Here is a 22,813-nt window from a genome sequence, read left to right on the forward strand (position 1 = left end):
TGCCGAGTAAGAGAATTTTTTTCATCAGACCTCCTGCTAGGGAAAATAGGAGAATATTCTCCTATTACCTTTTATTTTGGTATTCCTAAGGCCCTGTTCAGTTTTAATTTAGGTTTTATCTGTACACCTTCAAAATAGTTGAGATTTACTTTACGCACTCAAATGTGGCGTTTATATGTTTTTGGTGCTGGTATAGATTCTGCTTGGATTTGACAGTATAACCTCCTTACATGTTGCATGGAGGGTAGATAGTTTGAGTTGGGGATATTTTTTTTTGGCAGAATTGTCTATTTTCATAAAAATAACTGCAATTCACTTCAGGAAACTAATGACTGTAGAATCCCTAAGAGTCTCTTTTGACCTGCCCATTATTGTTTCTCTGTCATCTTGCCTTTAGAGAGATTTTAGCAGAGCTAGTTTGGGAGTGTGCTTTGTACATACTGAAACTTACAGGTGAACTGTAAAATCCACTGCCAAAATACAATCCTTTCTTTACTGCTCCTTTATCATTTATATATAAAGTCAACCTTTTGAAGGGATTTTTCCATCCAAAAATGAAAAGGGAATATTTTTTTTTTCCTGGCTTTTAATACTTCACTGGGACTTGGCTCTTTTCTCTCTCTGTTTCCTGGAGGATTTGACTTCCTCTGGAAGCACTGGATTAATGCCCTATCTTGCAGCTGAAGCTAGTGGTTCTCTCAGCCCTCAATTAAAGGGGTGAGTATATTGAGCCTGAGGCCTTTTCTATGCTTGGAAGTACCATTCCTACTCACAAAAAAAGGGCATTTTTCTGATTTAGCTTATACCAGCTCTTGAATGGCAGAATATTTTCTTACCAGTATAATTGCATCTAATTGTATAGCAAGTAGCTGGCATAACCATGTCAGCACAAAGAAATTGCACCACTGAGAAAGCTAAGCTGGCAAAACTTCTACACATTGATCAAATGGCTCCTGACATGGTGAAAAAAAGGCAGAAAAATTCTTTCCTGTCCTCATAAAAATCTGAAGGTTGTTACAGATCTTAAGAAAGGAAAAGAGAAACCAGTACCTGATGGAGTGTGGGTTTTGAGTTTATGATTCCATTTGTAAATTGGTGGCCAGAATTTCAAAGAATTTATATTGGAATATAGAAATGAGAAATACAGTAAGGACTCAGGCCTAACATTTACTTTTTGGCTTTCAGCTGGGTATGAATCATAAAGAAAAAGTTTACTTCCCCTGTGCCATGCAGATTTAGGCACTGGTGTGGCAAAGGCATGCTGTAAGAATTGCCTTGATTTAGAATTGGACTCCAAAGGGATTCTCTGTTCTTTTTTTTCAAATGAAAAACTAATATATTTCCATCAATTCTGGCTGTAACTAGTTCTATCTAGTGATGAACAAAAAGTATCTAATTATCAGCGCAATATTTTGATGCACAACAGTTTACTGAGTTAGTGCCATTAAATTAATTTCAATCCAATGCCTTGACTCTGATTTGAACTGGAGTCTCCAATGTAGTATGAAGTGACATATCGAGGTACTTAATGCATTGATTCATCCTTCAGGAGTACTTTTTGAGGTTCTTCCCTTTTTGTGCTGCCCTTTTATTTTGCTTTTATTACACTTGAAATGTTCATTGCTGAGCTAGGGCTTTGACTGGGGTCTTTGTAGGTGGAAATGTTTTGCATTTTAGTGTTGGTATTAAGTTGAAGGATTAGTGTCATTTAGAGATCTTATGCCTGGCATGATGATTTCCTATGCAATTTTGTTCTGACATGGATATTATTTTTCTGATTAATTAAATTAATTCAATTATTGATTTCTTTTTAAACCGATTGCATATCCAGTAGGGTTCTGTGAGTAGGGTAGAACCACTCACACTGAGCAAACTGTAGGATCATTGTGTTAATTCTCAGTGCAATCCTGTGATGATGCGACAAGTAAACACATCTCATAAACAGGAAAGATGATTCACCTGTGTGAAGGGTCTGTTGAGGGTCTATCTATCTAACTGAAAATTTCATGTACGCCTTAAGAATTCAATAGGAATTTGGGGAATGTTCAGTTCTTGCCCTAGCTCTCCTCAGAAAGGAGTTGATTTCTATTTCTGCATATTATAAATATGCTTCTTGGCGCATTAGTTTATTTTAGCCCTTCTAATCTCAGTTCATCTAGAATTAGAAGATGTTCTATGCTATAGAAGCTTTACAGCATGATAAACTGCTCTTAAAAACACGCTGACATTTACATTCTTTCCCTCCTCCCACATTTGATGCAATTCAACTGGAAGAGAATAAAGTCTTCTCAGGAAAATAGCCTTTTTAGGTTGTTTGGTGGGTTTTTTTTGTTTAGGGTATGCTTGTTTAAACAGAGTTCTGAAAACCGCATAGGAAATGTACCGATCACTTCAATCAGGTTTAGTCGGCTACTACTCAGGGTAGGAAAATAATTTTCCATTAGAAGTGTTTCTGACACTGGGAAAGGGGAAGCAAAGCAGATCATTTAGCAATCAAACAAAATGTTTTTTGGGAAAAAATTTCTTAGTGGAAGAGTTTAAATCTCACTGAATCTCTGTGGAGCTACATTGCCCCGAAACAAAACAGATTTCTAGTGTTAAATGGTTCTGGACAGAAGCAAGGTGCAAAATTATTTGAGAAATTAGAATAAAATAGATTAAAACAACTTTAGGGGTCCTGCACTGTTATTAGCTTCTATAATGGTGTTTTAGTTAGAAACATTCAGGTGCCATTTGAAAAGATGAAGAAGTTGAAAGTGGAGTAAAAATCCCCCGGGGTTTTTAGATGGCAAATGTAGATGAATGTTCAATCTGGTTTTGAAGTTTTTTAGGAGAATTGATATATTTACTAGAGTTTGAACCTGGAAGTGATCTCTAGTTGGGTCATCAGATGCCATCCCTGTACATCATGTAAGACTGATTTAATGACACAAATGCCATCCTTTATTGATGAATGCCATTTCCTTCATTCCAGTAGAGGTACTCCTAGTTCATGAATTTCAGCATGCAAGATTATTGTCTTGAAGTATACTCTGGTTTATCATTGTTACTTTTCTTGCATTCTTCTAACCTGCTGCTGTTGTCTAGCCCTGGTGTTTCTGAAAAGCAAGGAACAGATGTATTGGCTTATTCAGCATGGTGGTCCTGGGAGCCTGGGAGAGTGAGTTTCATCTCTGAGTACCTTCAAGGAGTTTTAGTGAGCTTTGGCAAATTCATGTAGCGACTGTTCATGTCCAGACCTCTTGGACAATGAGAATAGGAGCACTGAAGCAATACTTCAGCATAAGTACATTAAAGATTTAACTGCATTCAGATACTGACAGGAGGAGGCCACATGAGTACCCAGGGTACATCAGGGTTATCTGCAATCTGCATCAGAAAAACATGAACAGTGATCATCAAAGTATTTTATTTCAATGTGTTATATCTGATTTGAGCCAAGAAACCCTGAGCATGGATACCTTGTGTCATTAGACTTAAAATATTTTGTAAAATGACCAATTCCTGAAGTTCTTACTTGGTCAAAATTGCCATTAACCTCAGTGATGATTTGCTAGAATAAAGCTAGAGTAAAAAGTTCAGGAATAGCTCCAGTAAATAACAAATAACTGAAAGCAAACTTGTTTACTCCTCATTCCTGTATTCAGCATGTATCTGGGAAGGAAATAAATCTGCCGTGCACCCCAGGGTAAAGTATATTAATCAACCAGTTATCTTGTTAAGGGAAAATAAATGACTCGCTGTGCTGACTGAATACATTGAAATGCACAAGCTTTGCAGTGCTGTTAGTAATCCGATACTGTCAGCCATCCAGAAGCTGCTAGAGAAGTTAAAATACCGGAGGAGTGCAACAGCAATGTAGCAGTACATTTGCAAGCTGGTATTACATAGTGTGGCCCAGAGCCAGCTGCAAATCTTTATTATTCAGGTATATCCTTTGGCAGGCGTTCTTCCATTGAGGCAAGGGTGTTCTGCTCTTCCCTCAGCACCAAGATATGGACAATCTACAGCAGCCCTTTCAGTGATGGATTGTTATTTTATACGGTAGTTGCAACATTAACAACAAAACTCAACAACAGCAGCAACAACAAAAAGACATTCCACAGTGGCAGACTATATTTTATCTATTTTGGATAATTTATTTTTATTCTTATGAGTATGAATGATGCCCTTGTTGAGAAAACACATGCAGAAAGATTCAGCAGGTTAAGGCTGTTTTAGGGCAGTGGGAGGGCGGAAGTTAGAGTAATTGTGTTGGTTTTTGTTGTGTTTTAAAAGGTAGCTTAAAATTGGACATGAGGACACAAACATGCATAGGAAGAACTCTATTCCTCCATTCTTCACTCTGAGACAACCAGACACAAGTTGCCGAGTGCACAGGGGCCAATCACTGAGGAGACTCTGCCAGTTGCTCTGCATCCTCTAAGCTCAGAGCTCAACTCTTCCTGTGCCTGTCTTAGTAGATATAGCTGTAATCTTAAACAGGGGATGGCACATTTCAGCACAGCAGTTGTCTTTACATTAGGATTCACTCTCTTTAACCTTCCTTTAGTCCTGTTTCTGTTTCTTTGAATTTTAAGAAGCAGGCAAGGGGAGCTGAAAGAGAACTCCTCAAAGGATAGCAGAGGGTCATCTCTAATTATAGTGAGTCTGAATGAAGCCGTATGTTAAAGCATTAATGATTTCAGAATTGCCATATGTGTTTCTTAGATATACTGTTATTTCTTAATAGGTTCCAAAATGTGACAGGAAACCACTCTTTCTTCCCCGAGGTACTTGGCATATGCAGTCAAACTCTACTATCATGTCAGAAAGATGTACGTAGGCTTTACTGCCTTGTAAGATATTTGTAGGTTTAAGTGGTGGCTTGACTTTGAGACAGCTGTTCAGAGGCAGCAATTCCAGAACATGAAAGGACTTGAAGCTAAGTGCTCTCATCTTTCAGGGAAATCTAAAGATCTGAGTCAAGCAGGTGATTAAAGTGATGTAGGTGCCTAACTTAAAGATAGGTATTTCTAGAAGCAGCTCTGCAGTTACTCTGACCCTTTGAGGTCATCTGTCACATCAGTCAGAAGTGAGAGCAGAAGCTGGGTCTGCTGGGAATCCCTAACACAGTCCTCCATCTGCAGGAGCAGCTAATCATTAATAGCAGAGCTGTGATAATTCTCATTTGATTCATCTGATAGTTTTAAAATTTGAATGGTTATTGAATAGCTAAAATGCATGCTGTTACACTGATGTTAAAATACAGAGGTTTTAAGTCAAATAGTCTACATTTGGCTTGAAACCCTGTATGTAGTAATTATTAGCCAGTAAAAGGTTCCCCACTGTTTGCTTTGTAGACTTATTTACTTAGAATATTTCGATTCCTTGTTGATAATATTCGTATCAAACTCTGAATCTCCTCCAGGACACTTTAAGACAAGCTGCTAGTAGAATGTGAAACAAAGGTTTGTTTAGAGCTCTCTTCAGCCCAACTGTCAAGCTACAGGCAGAGTGGAAATAGATGGAATATTTACATCAATCCATGCCCTGTCAAGGGTAATTCTCCCCTTCAAGGAAAAGCTCTCTTTTGTGTGTATATAAGTTCATGTGTGTTTCTGTTCACACACATGGAAGAGCAGGGGATAATTAATTGATCATCTTTTGCAATGTAAAGTACAAAAGCTGTGACTAAATGAGCTACTCTGGAGAATGATTTTACAAACTCGTGTGCTATCAGTAGTAAAAAGGGAATTGCAGTTGTTATGTCAGCAAGAGGCATCCATGCCTTTTTCTTCTGGTAGAATTTTATCCTTGTGTGTCAGAGTTCAGAAGCTGAAGGAGGGGAGGATATGTAACCTATTTGTTTTTCCTTTGGAGAAAAAAAAACCAAATGTTTTTCTGCACAATACCTAGCAATAATAATAAAAATAATAATAAATTGCAATTGCACTTTCGCTGGAAATGTTTGTGCTTTGTTGTTCCTGGAAGATGGTAATAGTGCAGCAGTCAGCTCTTGTTGTTACAAAAAAAGAGTCAAGGGTGAAGACCTTAAAAGATGCTCCAAGGTGTTTTTTCCTCTCTCATTAAGTTGTTTTGAAAATGCCAGTCAATTTGGTGCAGTCTGCTCTGTGCCAAAGGAAATGGATTTACTTTTGAGGCCTATTAATATCAAATGGAGGGGTATGCCGTTAGACAGGTTTAATTTAACTCCATCTACATTGGTGCAAATTTCACCAAAGATGGGGAGATGATCCCAGCCTTTCCTTCAAGTTGGTAGCAGCATATTAACAAGAAAACCCAAAGTGTCTCATGTATTGTTATTGTTGACACATTGTGAAAGGGCTTCAGTGCTCTGATTCAAACCTGGATTATTTTCCCCAATAAAAATATCACATTGGACACTTAAAGGAGGGTCTAGGTGATTAAATATAAGATGTCCTAGGGAACTGCATGCTTGCAAAGGTGTTTTCTGATGGATATGGAATAGACAGGAAAGAGCAGAAGCTTTTGAACAGTCTTTAATGAGAAAGTTTATCCCGCACATTTCTCGCAGTGCTGGAGGCAACAGTCTTCTATTGTTCTAAAATTCATGAAGGTTACCATATGCTAATTTTTTTCCTCATAAAACTTTTAATTATAGATGTCCTGGGACAATAGGTATACACATACACACAAATAAACATGCAGCTTATACAGGTAAAATGACTATGGCTGGATGTGTATGTCTATTTATGTATTTGAGCCATATTTCAGTGTCCTGTTTAACACTTCTGAAAAGGGATCACAACCCCTTAAGGATGCTCTGCTGCTGCATGGCATCATAAACAAAATGGCTCTGGAGTTCAGCTTAGTGGTGACATTTTGGTTATAATGTCAATAAACAAGAAAGCCCCCTGTGGCACATTGACTGACTTTGCCTCATCAAACCAGGAGAAACTAGTCTGCTTACATGGTTATGATGTTGCTTTCTCCACCTTACTAATTAAAATAAGGATTTTTAGCTAGGCTAAATATGCTGGGGTTTGCAGCCCTACACTACATTGCATGCTTTTGCTTTACATCTTTACCTTGTTGGGTTTTTTCTTTAGCTCAGTTGCTGGAGACAGGAACTAACATAAATGAAATTTACTCTGAGTCAGAGGCTTTGGGATGTTTTTGTGTGTGTGTGTTTTTAATAATACGTGTGATAGAAAGCTTTCGGTGCACAGTAGGATTTTTGTGGGGCTGCTGAAGAAGGCTGCTGATGTGCTGCCGTGCCAGGTAAATTTGTTGAATTATCTACTTGGAAAGACAAGCTGATAAAAATGAGGAAGCTGGGACCTTGTGGCCTATTTCTGGTGTGAATACATCTTCATTAAATGTACAGTCATTCATCGTCTCCGGCTCAGCATGATACCCTGGGCTAACTAGCAAGATGGGTCATTTCAGGAGTTCCCTGGTGTCATGGCAAGGGATAAGATGACATAAAATGGAGTCACATCTTTAGAGCTAATACCAAGTGCACTGGTCTATCCCAGCATTGGTGACTGCTTCCCACTCGTTGTCAAAGCAGTGAAATGCTTTGGTGACACTTTGAGAATGTGTCTAAGGGTGCTGATGGTCTCTCTGACAGGGAAAACTGAGCAAAATATGCTGTGCTGGTTGGCAACAATAGCTTCTTTTGAAGCAGGATTATGCTGGCAACAGTGAATCTTCTTGCTGTAGACTGAGCTAACTTGCGACCACCGAATCCGGAAGAATTGATTGAAATTTGCCAAACACCAGCCAGTCTCCTGCAGAAGAAAATTGTTTTTCTCAGTTTGCTGTAGAGCTTGCAGACTGGGAGAACTTCAGATTCTGGCTGAGACAGCAGCTATGTAAATTTAGGGGAAAGCACCACTCACCCCCACCTTCCCCTGAATTAATGGCTGAGAGGCTTAGGGATGCAGAGAGTTATTGTCATGGCCAAGCCTAAAGGCAGGTGTGTGTGCTCCTTGGAGCTCCCCTGGAAAACAAATCTAAGGCAAGAAAGGCTGTTCTAAAAATAATGTGGGGTTTGTTTACACAATTTTTACAGCAGGTATTCACAGAGGTGCTGAAATTCTCTTTGGTATGCCTGAAATTTGACTGTAACCCTCAATCTGAGTCTCCCAGTGTGCTCTGCATACACAAGATGAATGTGCTCTCATCTCTCCACCATTGACTTGTCTTAGTTTCTATGTCATAAGCCAATGAAGCTGGTTGACATTATGGATTTGGTCCTACAATCAAACACCTCCTGAATTCTGTGGGAATTTTGCAATGGAAAAGATTGCATAAAAAGCTTAGGTACTGGCCTAGACCTGATCTGAAGGCATGTACATTACTCTTTACTGGTGAAGGCTTAAAAGCGTGGAGTTATGGAGAGATCTGATGGATCTTCCTTTACCTCTTCAAGAAGAGTAGAGCCTCACAGCATGTTTATGCCTTTTAAGTTCTATTCATCTCAACTGCATGTAACACTGGCAAGATGTTTGTTGTGATTGCAGCCAGGCACGAGGATGGAGGGGAGTGTGAGGGAAGGCAGTTGGGGTCAAGCCAAAGAAATCAGTCTTACACATGCTGTAATGGATTGACTTATTCCTACCCAATGGGTGAGGATTTCAGGTAGCTTTTTCTCCAATGTCATCTGTGCAGCCACCAACAGAAATAAAAGTTTACTGACTTCTACTTTGAACAAAATAGTGTTAACTGACTTACAATAAGGCAGCAAACAGATCAGCTTACCCTCTTTAAACTAGTGTTACACTGTGATTATCACTGCTGACTTATGGTTTTCTTGACAGTGTTAGGATGCTTTCTCTTGTCTGGACCCATTAGATTCTCAGACATTTAAACGAATGTACAGGTATTTTACATGTTCCCCAAAAATCCCTCCCAAACATAGCTCCATCTTCTGGGGGTATTATGCACTACAGCTGAAAGATACTTTGAATACAAGTCATGAATCAGTAAACCCTACTGGTCTTTCAGAATGTTGTATGCTGGTAGCTGGCTATTTGTAAGGTATCCCTGTGTAATACACATTGCACAGCTTGTCTGTCTCTTGAATATAGGTAGAAGCTAAAATACTGCTTTATTAATTTGTGCTGATTTGACCCCCAGGCATTTCTGGTTTCTTATGTGTAAAGATAAAAGTAGCTGCTACAAGCAATGCATTTTTGGTAGTAGTTTCAAGTGTACCTTGTGACTGACTTACATACACTCATCATTGCTGTTTTAAAATTAATTGAAATCAGTTGATTTTTTAAAATTATTTTTCTTATCCTGGGGTAAAATGTCAGAAATGATAGAAATGCCAACCTGTGAATGCAAACTTCTGCTGATGAGGAAAGAAGTAGCCAGGTTTTTCTTTTAATGTTTTGCTGACATATGGTGCTTCTAATCCAGTGACAAATTAATTGACTAGATGTAAAAGAGATGGACAGCGCTTAGCAAGGAAGGACAGGATATGCATTATAAGACAGCTGGTTCTGCCTCTGTTGGATTATGAAGACAATATACATCGGGCAGCTAACGAGTCTCTGTTGCTGTCCGAGAATAAGATAGATTCTCTTTATAATAGAATTACACACTTTGTCTCTAAATGAGGTTATTATACACACCATTGCACAATGTTTGAAGAGCTTGGTTGGCCCTTGTAGAGGTTTAGGAGAGAAATAAATTGGAAAACAATTGCACATAAGACCTTCAATCCATCAACTGCTCCATATTTATCCAAATTACCATTATACTCTTCCAAAATACAAATTTGTGATACATTCAGGGGTGGAATGTTAATACTGACCTGGCAGATTTTGACAGGGCCTATTTTTCTTTTGCTGTTGTTTTTAACTTGCAGTATAATCTTATTTTCCTCAGAAAGAAAAGGTGGCAGTGGAAACCACTTGTAGTGGTGTAACAGTTCTCTACTGAGAATGAATTCTCAGTTTTTACCAGTATGCAAACTTCAGTCTGGGTCTCAGGAGGTTTTGATTTTTCCAAAGAAAACCTGTGAGCAACTTCATTTATAAGGAACTTTTCTTCGGTAAAATTCAGAGTTTTAGGGCAATGCTTGCCAAAGTAATTTATGAATTGAAGCCCTTCCATTTTTGGGTCCCAGCTTGTGACTGTTATAATGCATAGTTTTCAGAACACACTGAGATCTAAAACCTTTGGGCTTCTTGTGGTCTTGAAGACTGGACCCTAGAATTTTGCATCATTTTCAAAGTGACAAGACACTTCTGAAAAACCTGACTCAACCACTCAGCAAGGCCACATGTAGCAGTTCTAGGTGATGTGGTGGCACTTTTTCCCACATCCCCATGAAAGAATTCTGTGGTAAGAGTTATAGATGGAGCTTATAAAAAAGACCTCAAAATGGGGTTTTGTCAAGCCAGAGTAAATGATCACCTGTCCTACCTCCCACTTACCATTTTTGTCTGCTTCAGTTAAATTGTTTGTCTGCAAGTCTGACTTCCAGTCATATAACCCTCCTTTTCAATTCCAGCTCTCCAGGTACCAGACAAGGATGGGATCTTGCTAAATAATGTTAAATAATAATAAAAATCTTAGTCTGATAGGGCAGATACTGAAAATCTTGTAATGTGCAAAGCTATGAAAGTGGTTTTGTTCAGAGCTTTATTCCTCAGACTAAAACCAAGTACAAGCTCAAAACACAGTTGAAGCAGCATTTCAGTACAGAGAGCTCTAAGTGGGTCCGTGGTGTGGTTTCTGTTCAGGCACAGCTATATCCAGTTCCCACAAGTATACTGTTCCAATGTGAAGGAAAAGGAGACACGTGACAAAGAAAAATTACTTGGTGGTAATTGTGTTAGTCATAGTTGTTGCTGTTTATGCTTTCTTTCCCTTTCCCAGAGCCCCTGCGGTTAAAATCAAAGGTGTTATATATATATGTGTATGTGTGTGCGTGTGTGGGTACACGTGCTTTGCAGGATTTCCTTTGGAAGAAGAAGTTATTCTTTTGTACAGTCTTTCCCTGACATTTCTATAGCCTGCTTACATCCTGTTTGGTGAAGCTATGATCTTTAATGTAAGGCAATGTGGCTCATAAGAATAGAGATTGCAATGCACACAGTTACTAGTAATTAATTTTCCATCCCCGGATACTCCTCCAGTGACTTTTATATTCTCTACGGCAGAGAGTGCTCACTGATGACAGTGTTTAAGAGTATTTCATTTGTGGCTCAAAGTAGTTGGATGTTTCTCTTAATGAGCTCTCCCACTGCTATCACAACAACTTTAAATACCTTATGGCTAGTGAGAAAAACTGACACACAGGCAGATTTGTTTCTGCAGATGTCTTCCTAACTTGCATTTTTCAGTGAGGTTTATTTCATCACAGGTTGTGCTGATTCTATAGTAATTTTATAAGACCTTTCCCTCTTCTCTTTTTCTTAGAAAGAGGAGAAACTGTATGTGGAATTGAAGCGCATCTTAGCCCGGCAGCCTGGGCCTGAAGTTGCAGAACAGTTGCAACTCTGCAGGCGCACTCTCCGAGAGAAGACTAAGCAGCTGAAAGTAAGAGATGCCCTCTGTCTTTGGTTGGGGGTCTGCCAGCAGTGCAGAATGACTTCACCGCTGATCCTGGGGAGCAGGGCCTCAGGAAGGTTTTTGATGAACAGTGTGCATGCTTTAGTGTATTAGGCCAGGAGAATAAGGTTAATGCTGCATCTCCCCAAGGAAAAGCCAATAGCAGTAGAGGAATTTTTTTTCACATTATGCTAATTTGTTTCATTAAAATAGAAGAAAAGTCTTATTAGAATGTGAGTATGCAGTGCGATTCTGTAAATGCCTTTTGAGCATGGGCATTCTGGGACACTAGCAGTTTTCCATTAAGCTTATTCTCCTTCCCTTTTCTTAAACTTTTAAGATCTTTAATAAGCAAATCAAAGCCATTTTGTTTTCTTTTTAAAAAACTAGTGGGAATATATTTGGAATCCAGTCTTTAATTCTTGTTATTTCTTTTGCAATATGCATATGCATATTAGGCTTGCAACTTTTAAATGGGTGACAGGAGTAACCTGTCCTAACCCTTTGTCATTAGAAGGGAGGATTTCCTGCTGAAGATATCTTGTGGAAAACTTTGAAAGCATGATATTAAAAAGTGATTTTTTGATAGAATAAGCTGATCTCCCCTTGTTCCTGCCTGCATGAAAGATCAGTCTCCCCAGGAGTTCATCTACTTCTACTGTTCCTCTCTTCGTTGAAGTCATCATCTCCTGTTCACTGCATCATAATCACGTCTATACTAACCATGAGGAAAAAATGCAGGAGCAGATGGGCCCTTAGGAAACAAAGAGGCTGTTATGCAAATCTTAGCTTTCCGTAGAGAAGAAAAACAATGTAGGAAATGTAAAATAGAAGCCAAAATTTTGCTAAGCTGAGTGTGATTTCAAGTTTTCCATACGGTTCCCATTTGTCCTTAATGCAGTCAATTGCTACTGCGTATTTCAGGCACAGTATGCTCTAGTGTACTGGCATGCATGCCATTTTGTAGTGCCAGGTCAAACTATTCACCTTCTTAAAGAAGGAAAACACACTATACATGTTCTTACTTTCTTTAAAGTTTACTGATTCATATGAAAGTGGCATTGTATTCGTATGTGCACTACCTAGCACTACTTTGCCTGTGTGAATTACTTCACATAATAAAGAGGATACTGGTGATAAAACCTACTATTATTATTATTATCATTATTAAATAAATCTGAGCTTTATTTTTAAGATCTTCAGTTGAGGTTTTCACCCACATTTCTATGCCAGAACATTAAAAGCTAATGTATGTATTAATACCACACTCCTAATGTTTGGAGCATATTTTATACGTTTTATTGTTGTTAAATGGCATAGGCTTTATTTTGTAAATTATCCTTAGGTGAGAAGAGGTGATCAAATGAAATAACATGATAGAAAATGAGATGTGGTACAGAATGATGATTTCTTATATTGTCTAAAGTGAAAGGAAAAAGTGCTTGTAAAAGTACTAACTTATGTGCAAATGAAACTAACAGCTCCTGTTCATGCTTTTTGCCTTTTGTTTGTTAGGTTCTGTCCTCAGAATTGAATATGTATGAATCACAGAACAAGGAATACAAACATGAAATTGAAAGACTTGGCAATGAACTTACGAATGTGAAAAAGAAATATCTGGCTCAGAAACGCAAGGAACAACAGGCCAAGTATGGGAAAATAACAGTTTTGTCTACACAACTTTTGCATAAACTAGATTTTTATTTAGATCTTGCTTTACCCTTCTGATTGGAACATGGCCAAATTTAACCGAGGTGATATAATATTGTTACCTAATTTTCCTGAGTATTATCCTTCATATTACTCCAGTCTGGTCTAGGTTTATCATGGTCTATGGCCTGGACAGAAACATCCAGGAGAGATGTTGCTGACCTGCTCTGCAGTCCAGTTAAATTACACATACCAATGGTGCCCAGAGGACACAGATTCATGTCTGGTCTCCAATGCTGAGTCATAGAATTGTAAAATAGTTTGTGTTGGAAGGGACTTTTAAAGGTCATCTCTAACCGAATCTCCCCTACAATAAGCCAGGATATCTTCCACTAGACCAGATTGCTCAGAGCCCCATCTGGCCTGACCTTGAATGTTTCCAGGGATGGGGCATCTACCATCTTTCTGAGCAACCTGCTCCAGTATTTTACTATCCTCATTCTAAAAAATTTCTTTCTTATAACTTACTCTAACCTACCCTCTTTTAGTTTAAAAGTTTCCCCTTGTCCAACAGCAACAGGCTCTGCTATAATGTCCTTCTTATAAGCCCCCTTTAAGTACTGAAATGCAGCAATAAGATCTCCCCAGAGCCTTCTCTTCTCCAAACGGAACCCCAGATTTCTCAGCCTGTCTTCATAGGAGAGATGTTTCTTCCCTCCGATCCTATTTGTGGCTGTTTTCTGGACCCACTCCAACGGGTCCATGTCTGCCCTGTGCTGAGGACACCAGAGCTGGAAGCAGTACTCCAGATGGGGTCTCATGAGAGCAGAGTAGAGGGGTGGAATCACCTCCCTAGACCTGCTAGTCACTCTTATTTTGGTACAAACCAGGACACAGTTGGCTTCCTGGGCTGTGAGCATACATTGCCAGCTCATGTCCAGCTTTTCATCCACCAGTACCCTCAAGTCCTTCCCCTCAGGGCTGCTCTCAATCCCTTCATCCTCCAGTCTGTATTGATACTAGGGGTTACCTTTACCCATGTACTTGTACTTGGCCTTGTTCAACCTCGTGAGATTCACATAGGCCTACTTCTAGAGCTTGTCCAGGTCCCTCTGGATGTCATCCCACCCCTCAGGTGTGTCAACCATACCACTCATCTCGGTGTTGTCTGCAGACTTGCTGAGGATGCACTTGATACCGCTATGTCACTGATACAAGATACTAAATAATACCAGTCCCAATACAAACTCCTGAGGAACACCACTCATCAGTGGTTTCCATCTGGACATTAAGCCATTAATCACTACCCTCTGGACGTGACCATCTAACCAACTCATCACCCACCAAACAGTCTTCTCATCAAATCCAGTCTCTCCAATTTAGGGAAGATGTTCTGGAGTACCATGTCAAATGCCTTACAGAAGTCCAGATAGATGGCATCCATAGTTCCTCTCTTGTTCACTGATGTAGTCACTCCATTGTACAAGGCCACTAGGTTGGTCAGGTTAGATTTGCCCTTGGTGAAGCCATGCTGGCTGTTTCAAATCACCTCCCTGTCCTCCATGTGCTTTAGCATAGCTTCTAGAAGAATCTGTTCCAAGATCTTTCCAGGCACAGAGGTGAGGCTGACAGGTCGGTAGTTCCCAGGATCCTCCTTTCTACCCTTTTTAAAAGTGGGTGCAATGTTTCCCTTTTGGCAGTCACCAGGGACTTCACCTGACTACCATAACTTTACAAGTATCAGGAGAGATTCCCAAACATGAGGAACTCAGTGCACTTTAAAAGTTATAATGGAACAGCATCTGATACCTGTGACAACCTTTCTTCAAGTGACAGCTACCTAATCCTGGTGTAAGAACAATGTCATTGTTATTTCCAAAATGTAGCAGTTGGGACTGATGCCCATCCCCTACTGGTGGCAGATATAATTGCTGATGGTTGCAGGGAAGAGCATTCTCCATCCACTTTTTTTCACTTCCTGCATTCAGATGGAGGAAAGTAAACAACACTCAGTCTGGCTTTGTCAGATGCCTTACTCTTTTGATGTCAGAGCCTAAGAACTGTCCTGTAAGTAGCTGTTGTCTCTCCTTAACTAGTACCAATTTGATGGCACTTCCCTGCTACTCTCAGTCCATAACTGAGCATTCAGCTGCTCCTCTTGATTAAAAGCAAATAACTAGGATCTTAGCTGCCCAATTTCTGGTACAGTAAAGTGACCTAATTTGTACAGTCTGAGAGATGAGACTATTCTCATAACGAATCCCCAGGCTGGGACACCGATACTGTTTGTGACTTCTGAAAATGGAGTGATTGAACTTTACTTTTAAAGCGTTTCTTAATTAGATTTCTGCAGTTACATGACATGATCTGTTATCAAGTTTTTCTGTGTATGCTTTTCATCTTTCCACCCCTTTCCCTCCTCAGCTTGTCCCTTCCTCACACACAAAAGCCAACAATTCTCTATGTTGCTGAATATAATTCAAAGCTGCCTGTATCTATTTTTCCTTAATCATATTCCAGCCAGCAAACAATTTGGATGACTAAATTAGCAAAATTGTCAGTGATAAACAGTGGCGCGTGTCTATCTAAAAATTGCATAATGTTACCTTAATGTTTGGAATTAGCAAGAACTGTGCAGTGCTAATGGCTTTCCTGGAGCTTTAGGATCAATATGTGAGGCCACCATAATGCCTGATAATCCATTCCCAGCAGCTAAGTATCCTCCTTACAATAATTTTAATGTTTCTATTTTGGACTCTGGCATCATATTTCTTTCTGTTCATCAGCTGAGAAGAAATCCACCCATGTTGCGTTGTTACATAGTACCTAGGATTGATTCTTCTCATAACTATTGAAACATCCCAATAACTGTTAGGGGCATAACTGCTTTAAAGTAAAACAAAAATACTGTGTGAGGTGATGGTGACTGAACTTGGGTCTCTTAATCATGCACAGTGAATGGAATTTCGTGTTGTAGGTCAATTAGTGCTGAAATCATAACACTGTTTGTAGGTTCAGGATAAATACCTGCTGTTAGTGCAGCTTGTTGTTCTTGTGGTCAGGTACGGCTGTAGTCTGATGAGCATGGTGTCTTTGTGACATATGTGTTTTGAATTTACGTTCTGTGAGTGATGCTTCCACAGGATGATAGCATCTCATTGTTCCCATCTCAAGCTGAGAAGCTACCAGCACTGTGCTGACTTGCCCTGACTTGCACTTCTCTTGTGTTTTTGGCAGTTAGACATAGTCAGGTGCTGGGCTTTGCTCTCCTCTCCTCTGTCCCTCACTGTGCTGTTCTCCAGTCAAACCTGTTGGGCTACATCCTGCTTTGAAGGGTATGCACACCCCAAAGCATAACGGAGCATATCAGTCCTGGATAAGTGCAGCTTCTCTAATCTCCAGGCTGCACTTCGTGTTGCCCAGCAACAGTGCAAAGGAAACAACCTTGTTGTGCAGCCTTCCTTCTCCAAACTGCCAATTGTGCATGACGTGTCCTTTGCTTTCTGCAATACAGAGAGCCTGTTGTGCAACCAGATCCTTCCTCAAGGAGTGCTTCATCCCTGACATACAGCCATTCCATTCCACATTGTACCTGCCTCAGACTGGGCTGGGTAGGCACTGTTTGGGGTGTACATGATGGCCAAAGAGCCAGGGCCATATGATTCCTACAGTCTCAGGTTGCTCTAAATCCCAGCTGACACAAACCCACTGACTTGATTTCTATCATGCCGGCTAATGTTAACATCGTGTCTGAAATAAATGTGGCTGGTTTTGCTAATAAAAAGAGGATTCTGTCAGGACAATAGCATTAATAGCATTATTGACTACCCTGGTATGTAAGAGAATTAATGCTCTCAGACAACCTCACACAAAGGTATCATCAAAAGCTTTTATTGATTTGCACAAGACAGTTCTGGTTTGTGATTTAAAGTCTTGATACTGACCTAATGCAGCTTTCCATGGGATGCTAAAGGAATATAATGAGTGACAACAGGAATTTAGCTTTGTTTGTGTTCAAGCTGAAAATCCAATGTTTAAGATTTTGGTTGTGAATCTGAAATCCTCTTTTGCTGTTCTCTGATTCTGAATGTAGTATTTCCTAGGTGTCTTAGGGTTTCTTTCTCTTACTTGTCCCATTCTCTCCTTCTGCTTCTTGCACCCTTTCTGCTTCACTATTTATCCTAGTTACTTCTGACACCAGGATTTCAGTTTGATGTTGATAAGGATTGGTGAGAAAATATAGAGCTTAAATCCATACCAGAGACCTGATCGTGCAGTCCTACTTAACTAAAGGGATGCACTGAGGGATGGATGTTAATAGTAACTCGGAGCTTTTGCACGTGGCTGCTTGCACATTATTTCTGCATAGTATATTACAGTAGTCAGCTGCTTAGAATATGCCATACGAATGAGCACATCTGTTGGCTGTCTCCATGGGAAGGAATGACATGGACTCTGGATCATTTTATCTTCCCAAAGTTGGAAGCGCAATAGTGAGATAGGATGAGCCATCTAAACATAGAATGTTAGATTTTAGAGCTGTCAGCTGGCACATCCATTAATGCCACAGTGATACAATTAAAACCAGTTATAAATGGTTGTCATGGTTAAGTTCAACTGTGCCATCTTTTGCCTATTCTCCCACCTCCATATGGGTAAAATTTGGAAAAGGTGGCATGACTAGTTATCCTACAGTGTTTCTCTGAACTTCCTCCTCTCCTGACACAGTTATTTAGGGACAAAGAGAAAAGTATTAATTCCAGAAAATATTTTCCTTTACTGGGGACTGAGAAAGGGTACTGGTATGACAAGGCTATATTTTGCCAAAGTGTGGTTGCGCTCACACTTATGCCTCAGTCTCAAAGACTAAAATAAAAGTAGTGGCACCAACCTTCTTTGTAAAGCCTTGAGACCTCTGCTGTTTAGATAAACTAGGACTTCATAAGCTTCAGTTGGTTAATTATAATATCTCAAGACCTTTCTCTGAAACCTCCAGGTATATCACAGTAAATATGAACTAGTGCCCTTCCTATTTGTTCTTCTGTGTTTACATCCCCAATCTCATAAGAGTGAAAACAGCTAACCTTTGTTTCCTCCTCCTAAGGCCATTTAACCACCCCTGGATCCTCTGATGGAGAAAATTCCTGGGGCTATCAGTGCACCCACAGCATGTTGTTAGTTTTCTGCCAGTGTCATAGGCAGGGTAATTATCACTAGAACTCTGTTAAAATATGAAGACAGACAACACTATTTATTCATTAAAATTCAACAAAGAAAAAGTATCTCCCCATTGTGCCTTTGATGAATGTAACTGTTTGAAAACAAGCGTATACTTGCTAGAATGGGATGGTGATTAGGAGTCTGAAGTCACTGAGCTCATATACAAACTTGCTCTAATGAGGTGCTCTGACCATTTTGGGAAGTAGCAGGAAAAGAGCTCATTTATTGCTAATTTCTAGTAGTTCCAAAAAGCATCAGTAAGCTTGTAATTAGATCCAAACAGACACCTAGTCTTGGCAGTTTAGCCCAACAGGCTTTAATCAACAATTTTTTAATGATCTCTTGATATGTGATGGCATGAAAAAAAAAAACTTTGAGGATGCAGATTTCCTCGGTTTGCAAATGGCTGCAGAATGAAAGATGTGTTTTCCTTTTCTTTGTTTCTCTTTAAAGGGAGAAGGAACGATTGGTGACTGCCAAGGAGCCAAAGTGTCCACGCAACAAGTCTGATGTTCCTCGCTTCATCGGAGCGGGCTTTGCACTCAGTACACCCCTTCCCAAAATTTCAGTTTAAGAATGGACTCATCTCGCCACATTCCCATTCCCAACTTTTTGCTAAACTCTATTTGTGCTAGATTGTTTGAGAAACTGTAATTTTAAAAGAAATTCAGAATCAACTTTCTTTCTGAAATCACTGTATTCCCTTCAGGAAAAGGCATTTTATGGTAGAATTAAGATGGGTTTGGTTTAAAAACTGTGGACCAAGTCTGCTTTTATAATGCCAGTGGAAGCTTGCACTGGTGTAACTTAATAATGGAGACCATGCAGACACTTCTTCTTCAATACTGTGTCTTTATTTAGCACTGTAATATCACAAAATGCCTTAATATGTAGTTATTTCCCCTTTCTCTACCTCTATTGTAAGCACTCCATTTATCTTCTGAGTGAAAGCACCTGAAAAAAAAAAACAGAAAAGAATTAAAATTAATAGGCTGATGTTTCAAGCCCTGCTGAGCAAATGCAAAATTAACAAGTCTTTACTTAGATGTACACATGTAGCAGTTCTTTGTGCAGGTAGTATATAATAGGGTTTATCCAGTGGTTGCTACAGTTAGGAAGATCAAAGAAATTTGCGGCCATACGATTCTATTTACTCTGGTAGACACAAAGTGGCATAATTATGTCTGTTCAACTGGGGAGACTGTACACACTGACTGGGATGTGCTGTTTTCCCACAGAAATCCTTCCAGGTGATTCAAACTTGGAACATGACAAACTTCACTCTTTAATTTCTAGACACTTGGGCATTTTTGTAACTTTCAGAAATTGTTTTGTAATGCAGCAGGAGCCCTCCAACCTTTTCAGCCAAAAGAGATTTAATTACCATTCATTAACAAGTGAAATAACAAAGTCACGACATGAGGTGCTGAAGTATAGAAAACTTCCAAGCTGTAAAATAAAATGTTTTGAAACTGATTTGTTCGTGGAAGCTTTTTCCCAGCCTGGGGGATAAAAATACTTGTCCAAAGAGATATGCTGATAAATATTTCACATGCATATAAAAAAAAAAGCCTTTGCAAAGATTTTGTTCTTTCCTTTGGTGGAATACATAATTAAATATTAAAGCTACTGTGGGAAACTTCTAATGGAAGTGTTTAATTCAAAGGAATCAAGTTAAATACGACAGGGATCTACTTTGCTTTTACACTGGGGACCAGAACACTTAGTCATCAGATCCATTGTGTTTTTCTTTTGTTCCCAAAATAGCTATTATTGCTTTTTCACTGTCAAGTGCATTATGCTAAAGTTATCATTTTAGGGCAGTCATGCTGTCTGAATCACATCTTTGGTGTACCTGACATGTCCTTATAGTAAGAATAATTGAGAATAACTGACACGGGCACTTGAGTTTGATGGGATCCCAAGTAGGTTTTACTGAAGCTTTTAAAAGATGATATTTGTTAAGAGTACCCAGCCTGGAGCTGGACTCTGCTACGCTTACTGATACTGTGAAGTAATTTGCACTCAAATAAATCATCAAAGTCACATTTATTAATGCACAGGAAAGAGAGGAACAGTTAGACTGCCAGCATACCATCATGCTGTAAAGAAGAGACTTTTTATTACACTCTGAATTGTACAGTGCACCCCCTAACTTATCCAGAATAATCCAAGTCTGTGTACATCTTTCCTTCTGTTACCAGGGTTTAAGACACAAGGTGTTACAGTGGTCAGAGCAAATGAGGGGGAGTCAAACAGATGTAATCTCTTCCCTAATTACATGTAATTTTTACAACTACACTAACAAAACACATTCTTTTCCACCTTTAGAAGTACTTAACATTAGCTCTCATTGCACAAATTGGACTATTTTTAGGGTAAAAAACTCCATTCCTAAATGATTCTTTACCTGAGTTTTCTAGCCTCTATAATGGGTGGGATAGTATTTGCCTAATGACTTGCAAAGGTGAATTCACTTATTTCTAACAAACGATTAGTCCTCTAGATTAAAAAAAAAACAGAGGAATGCAAAACAAAGGTGATTTTCTTGCACAATATGTTCTTCCAGTCTGTAAGGCTGGGAAGTGAGTACAGTAAATTCCACATACAAAGTACAAGAGCTTTTACTGTGTTAATCCACAATGTAAATGTGTTGGCTACTATCTCCAGTTTTATTGCATTATTTACTTACTGCCTGGGAAACTAAATTCACAGGTTAATTCTGAAAAAGAAGGTAAAAAAGGAAGGGCAAGGAAATATAGTCATCAAATTATTCCCAGTAACTTTCAGCATAATCAGGAAAAGAATAACTGCAGCCAGCTTAATTTATAGCGCTAGAGAGTGAAAACCATTCCTGAGTTCATATAATAGAATGGATTAAAGCACACCAAATCCCTTCCCCCTTGGTCTATAAAAGTCAGGGAGCTTGAAAAATTGCTCTGGATGTCTGTGAACCCAGCTGATGCTGAGGTGCTTTTAGTGTTCAAGGATTTGGCTTGCGCAGCAGGGAAAGGCAGAGCGTTAATGAGAATATCATTTGTTCAGTCGCTTCTGCATTGTGAGCAGCAGCTCTGAAGTGCTCCTCCAAGTTTTGTAGCAGAAAAATGTTAATTGAATTCCAGTCTGTGCAAGATGTAAGCCTAGAAGTAGCAAGTATATCTTTAACTTCTTGTTCCTGTAAAGATATGTGAAAAGATGGAGGCGAAGGGCTATGATACATGGCACTTAAGTTAGAGGAAATCTTTCTTCACTTTAATTGGTTCCAATTGGAGCTGTAGTAGCTTGCACAGTATATTTATCCCAGAGTCCCTTTTGGTGTGCAAAGGGTGCAATATTGTTCATTTTCAGAGCTTTTGCAATATATAGAGAGCGTTTTACGTAACTTCAGTTCTAACTTATGCTCTGACCTTGTCTGGCAGGTCTGTATTCATTGTATTGTGTAGCAGAACACAAACAAGACCCTGTACACCAAACTATCCCACTCAAAGGCAGTGGTACAACCCTTCTGGCATATCCTGCCAGCTACCAAAGACATGGCTCTAGAATCCAGCCCTTCATTTACACTTGCTTTGTGAATTCAGAGCGACGGGAGCACGTACTACACACCTGATAGCATGTCCTGCTACTGTAAACCTGGGAACCCTTTGAGTCAACAGCAGTGAAAAACACAACTCAGGCTCTGTTGTGTTAAAAGCTACAAACTCCAGGGCAGGCAGAAGGAAAGCACCCACAGAGCAGAGGCTTTGCAATGAGTGAAGCAGCAGGTGCTGAGCCTTGGGGCACTAATGAGCATTAATGGCTCTGATTAGTTCCACCTGAGCCCATGGGCACCATTTAACAAGCTCAGCCCCACGGGTGAGTTTCTTGTGCTTTTCTGTCCTTGAGGGAGCACCTGGTTCTTGCTGTGCCCTGGCACTGGGACATAAGAACTTTTAGTGTCATTTTCTAAGTGTTTTTAAATGCAAACTGCTGCAGAATGAGGAATAATGGGTTGCACAGGAGATGGGGATGTGTGTTGAAAGCTCAAGTGAACAAGAGGAAAGGTTTCTTTCCCATATCCTGTGGACAAGGAATTGCTACAGAAGTGTTCAGCTGTGTGTCGCAGCATGCTGCTTGCAGGTAGGTTACCAATAACTATGTGAGTACACAGTGGTAGGTCTCAAGATGTTATTTTGTTCCCTTGCATTAGGGTGAAACTGTTGTGTCTTAAAGAAGATGCAAGAAAGAGCAGCGAGAACTAGATCCTTGGTTTATTCCCTATCTCTCATGTGAAGCTACCAGAGGGTAAAGCTAGAAGGAGACTCAAAAAAGAGAAGTTGGGCAGCCAAGTCAGCGTCTGCCATCTCTGAAGTGTTAATGACTCTTCCTGAAAGTTAGTCCATCCTAACTGTCTTTACCCAAATTAGAG

At 39.6% G+C, this 22,813-nt stretch overlaps 1 protein-coding gene across 1 annotated transcript in view; it reads left to right on the forward strand.

Moving 5' to 3' along the window:
* Positions 1-18,979, forward strand: part of CFAP58 (cilia and flagella associated protein 58) — a 70,701-nt gene extending 51,722 nt beyond the window's left edge. Inside the window, exons 16-18 of the mRNA XM_034061348.1 lie at positions 11,404-11,523; positions 13,051-13,184; positions 18,859-18,979. Of these exons, the coding sequence (XP_033917239.1) occupies positions 11,404-11,523; positions 13,051-13,184; positions 18,859-18,979 (375 nt within the window). The remainder of the gene's footprint in view (positions 1-11,403; positions 11,524-13,050; positions 13,185-18,858) is intronic.
* Positions 18,980-22,813: the final 3,834 nt, after the last annotated feature.

This window comes from Melopsittacus undulatus, chromosome 4 (genome assembly GCF_012275295.1).
Source record: "Melopsittacus undulatus isolate bMelUnd1 chromosome 4, bMelUnd1.mat.Z, whole genome shotgun sequence".
Taxonomy (NCBI): Eukaryota; Metazoa; Chordata; class Aves; order Psittaciformes; family Psittaculidae; genus Melopsittacus; species Melopsittacus undulatus.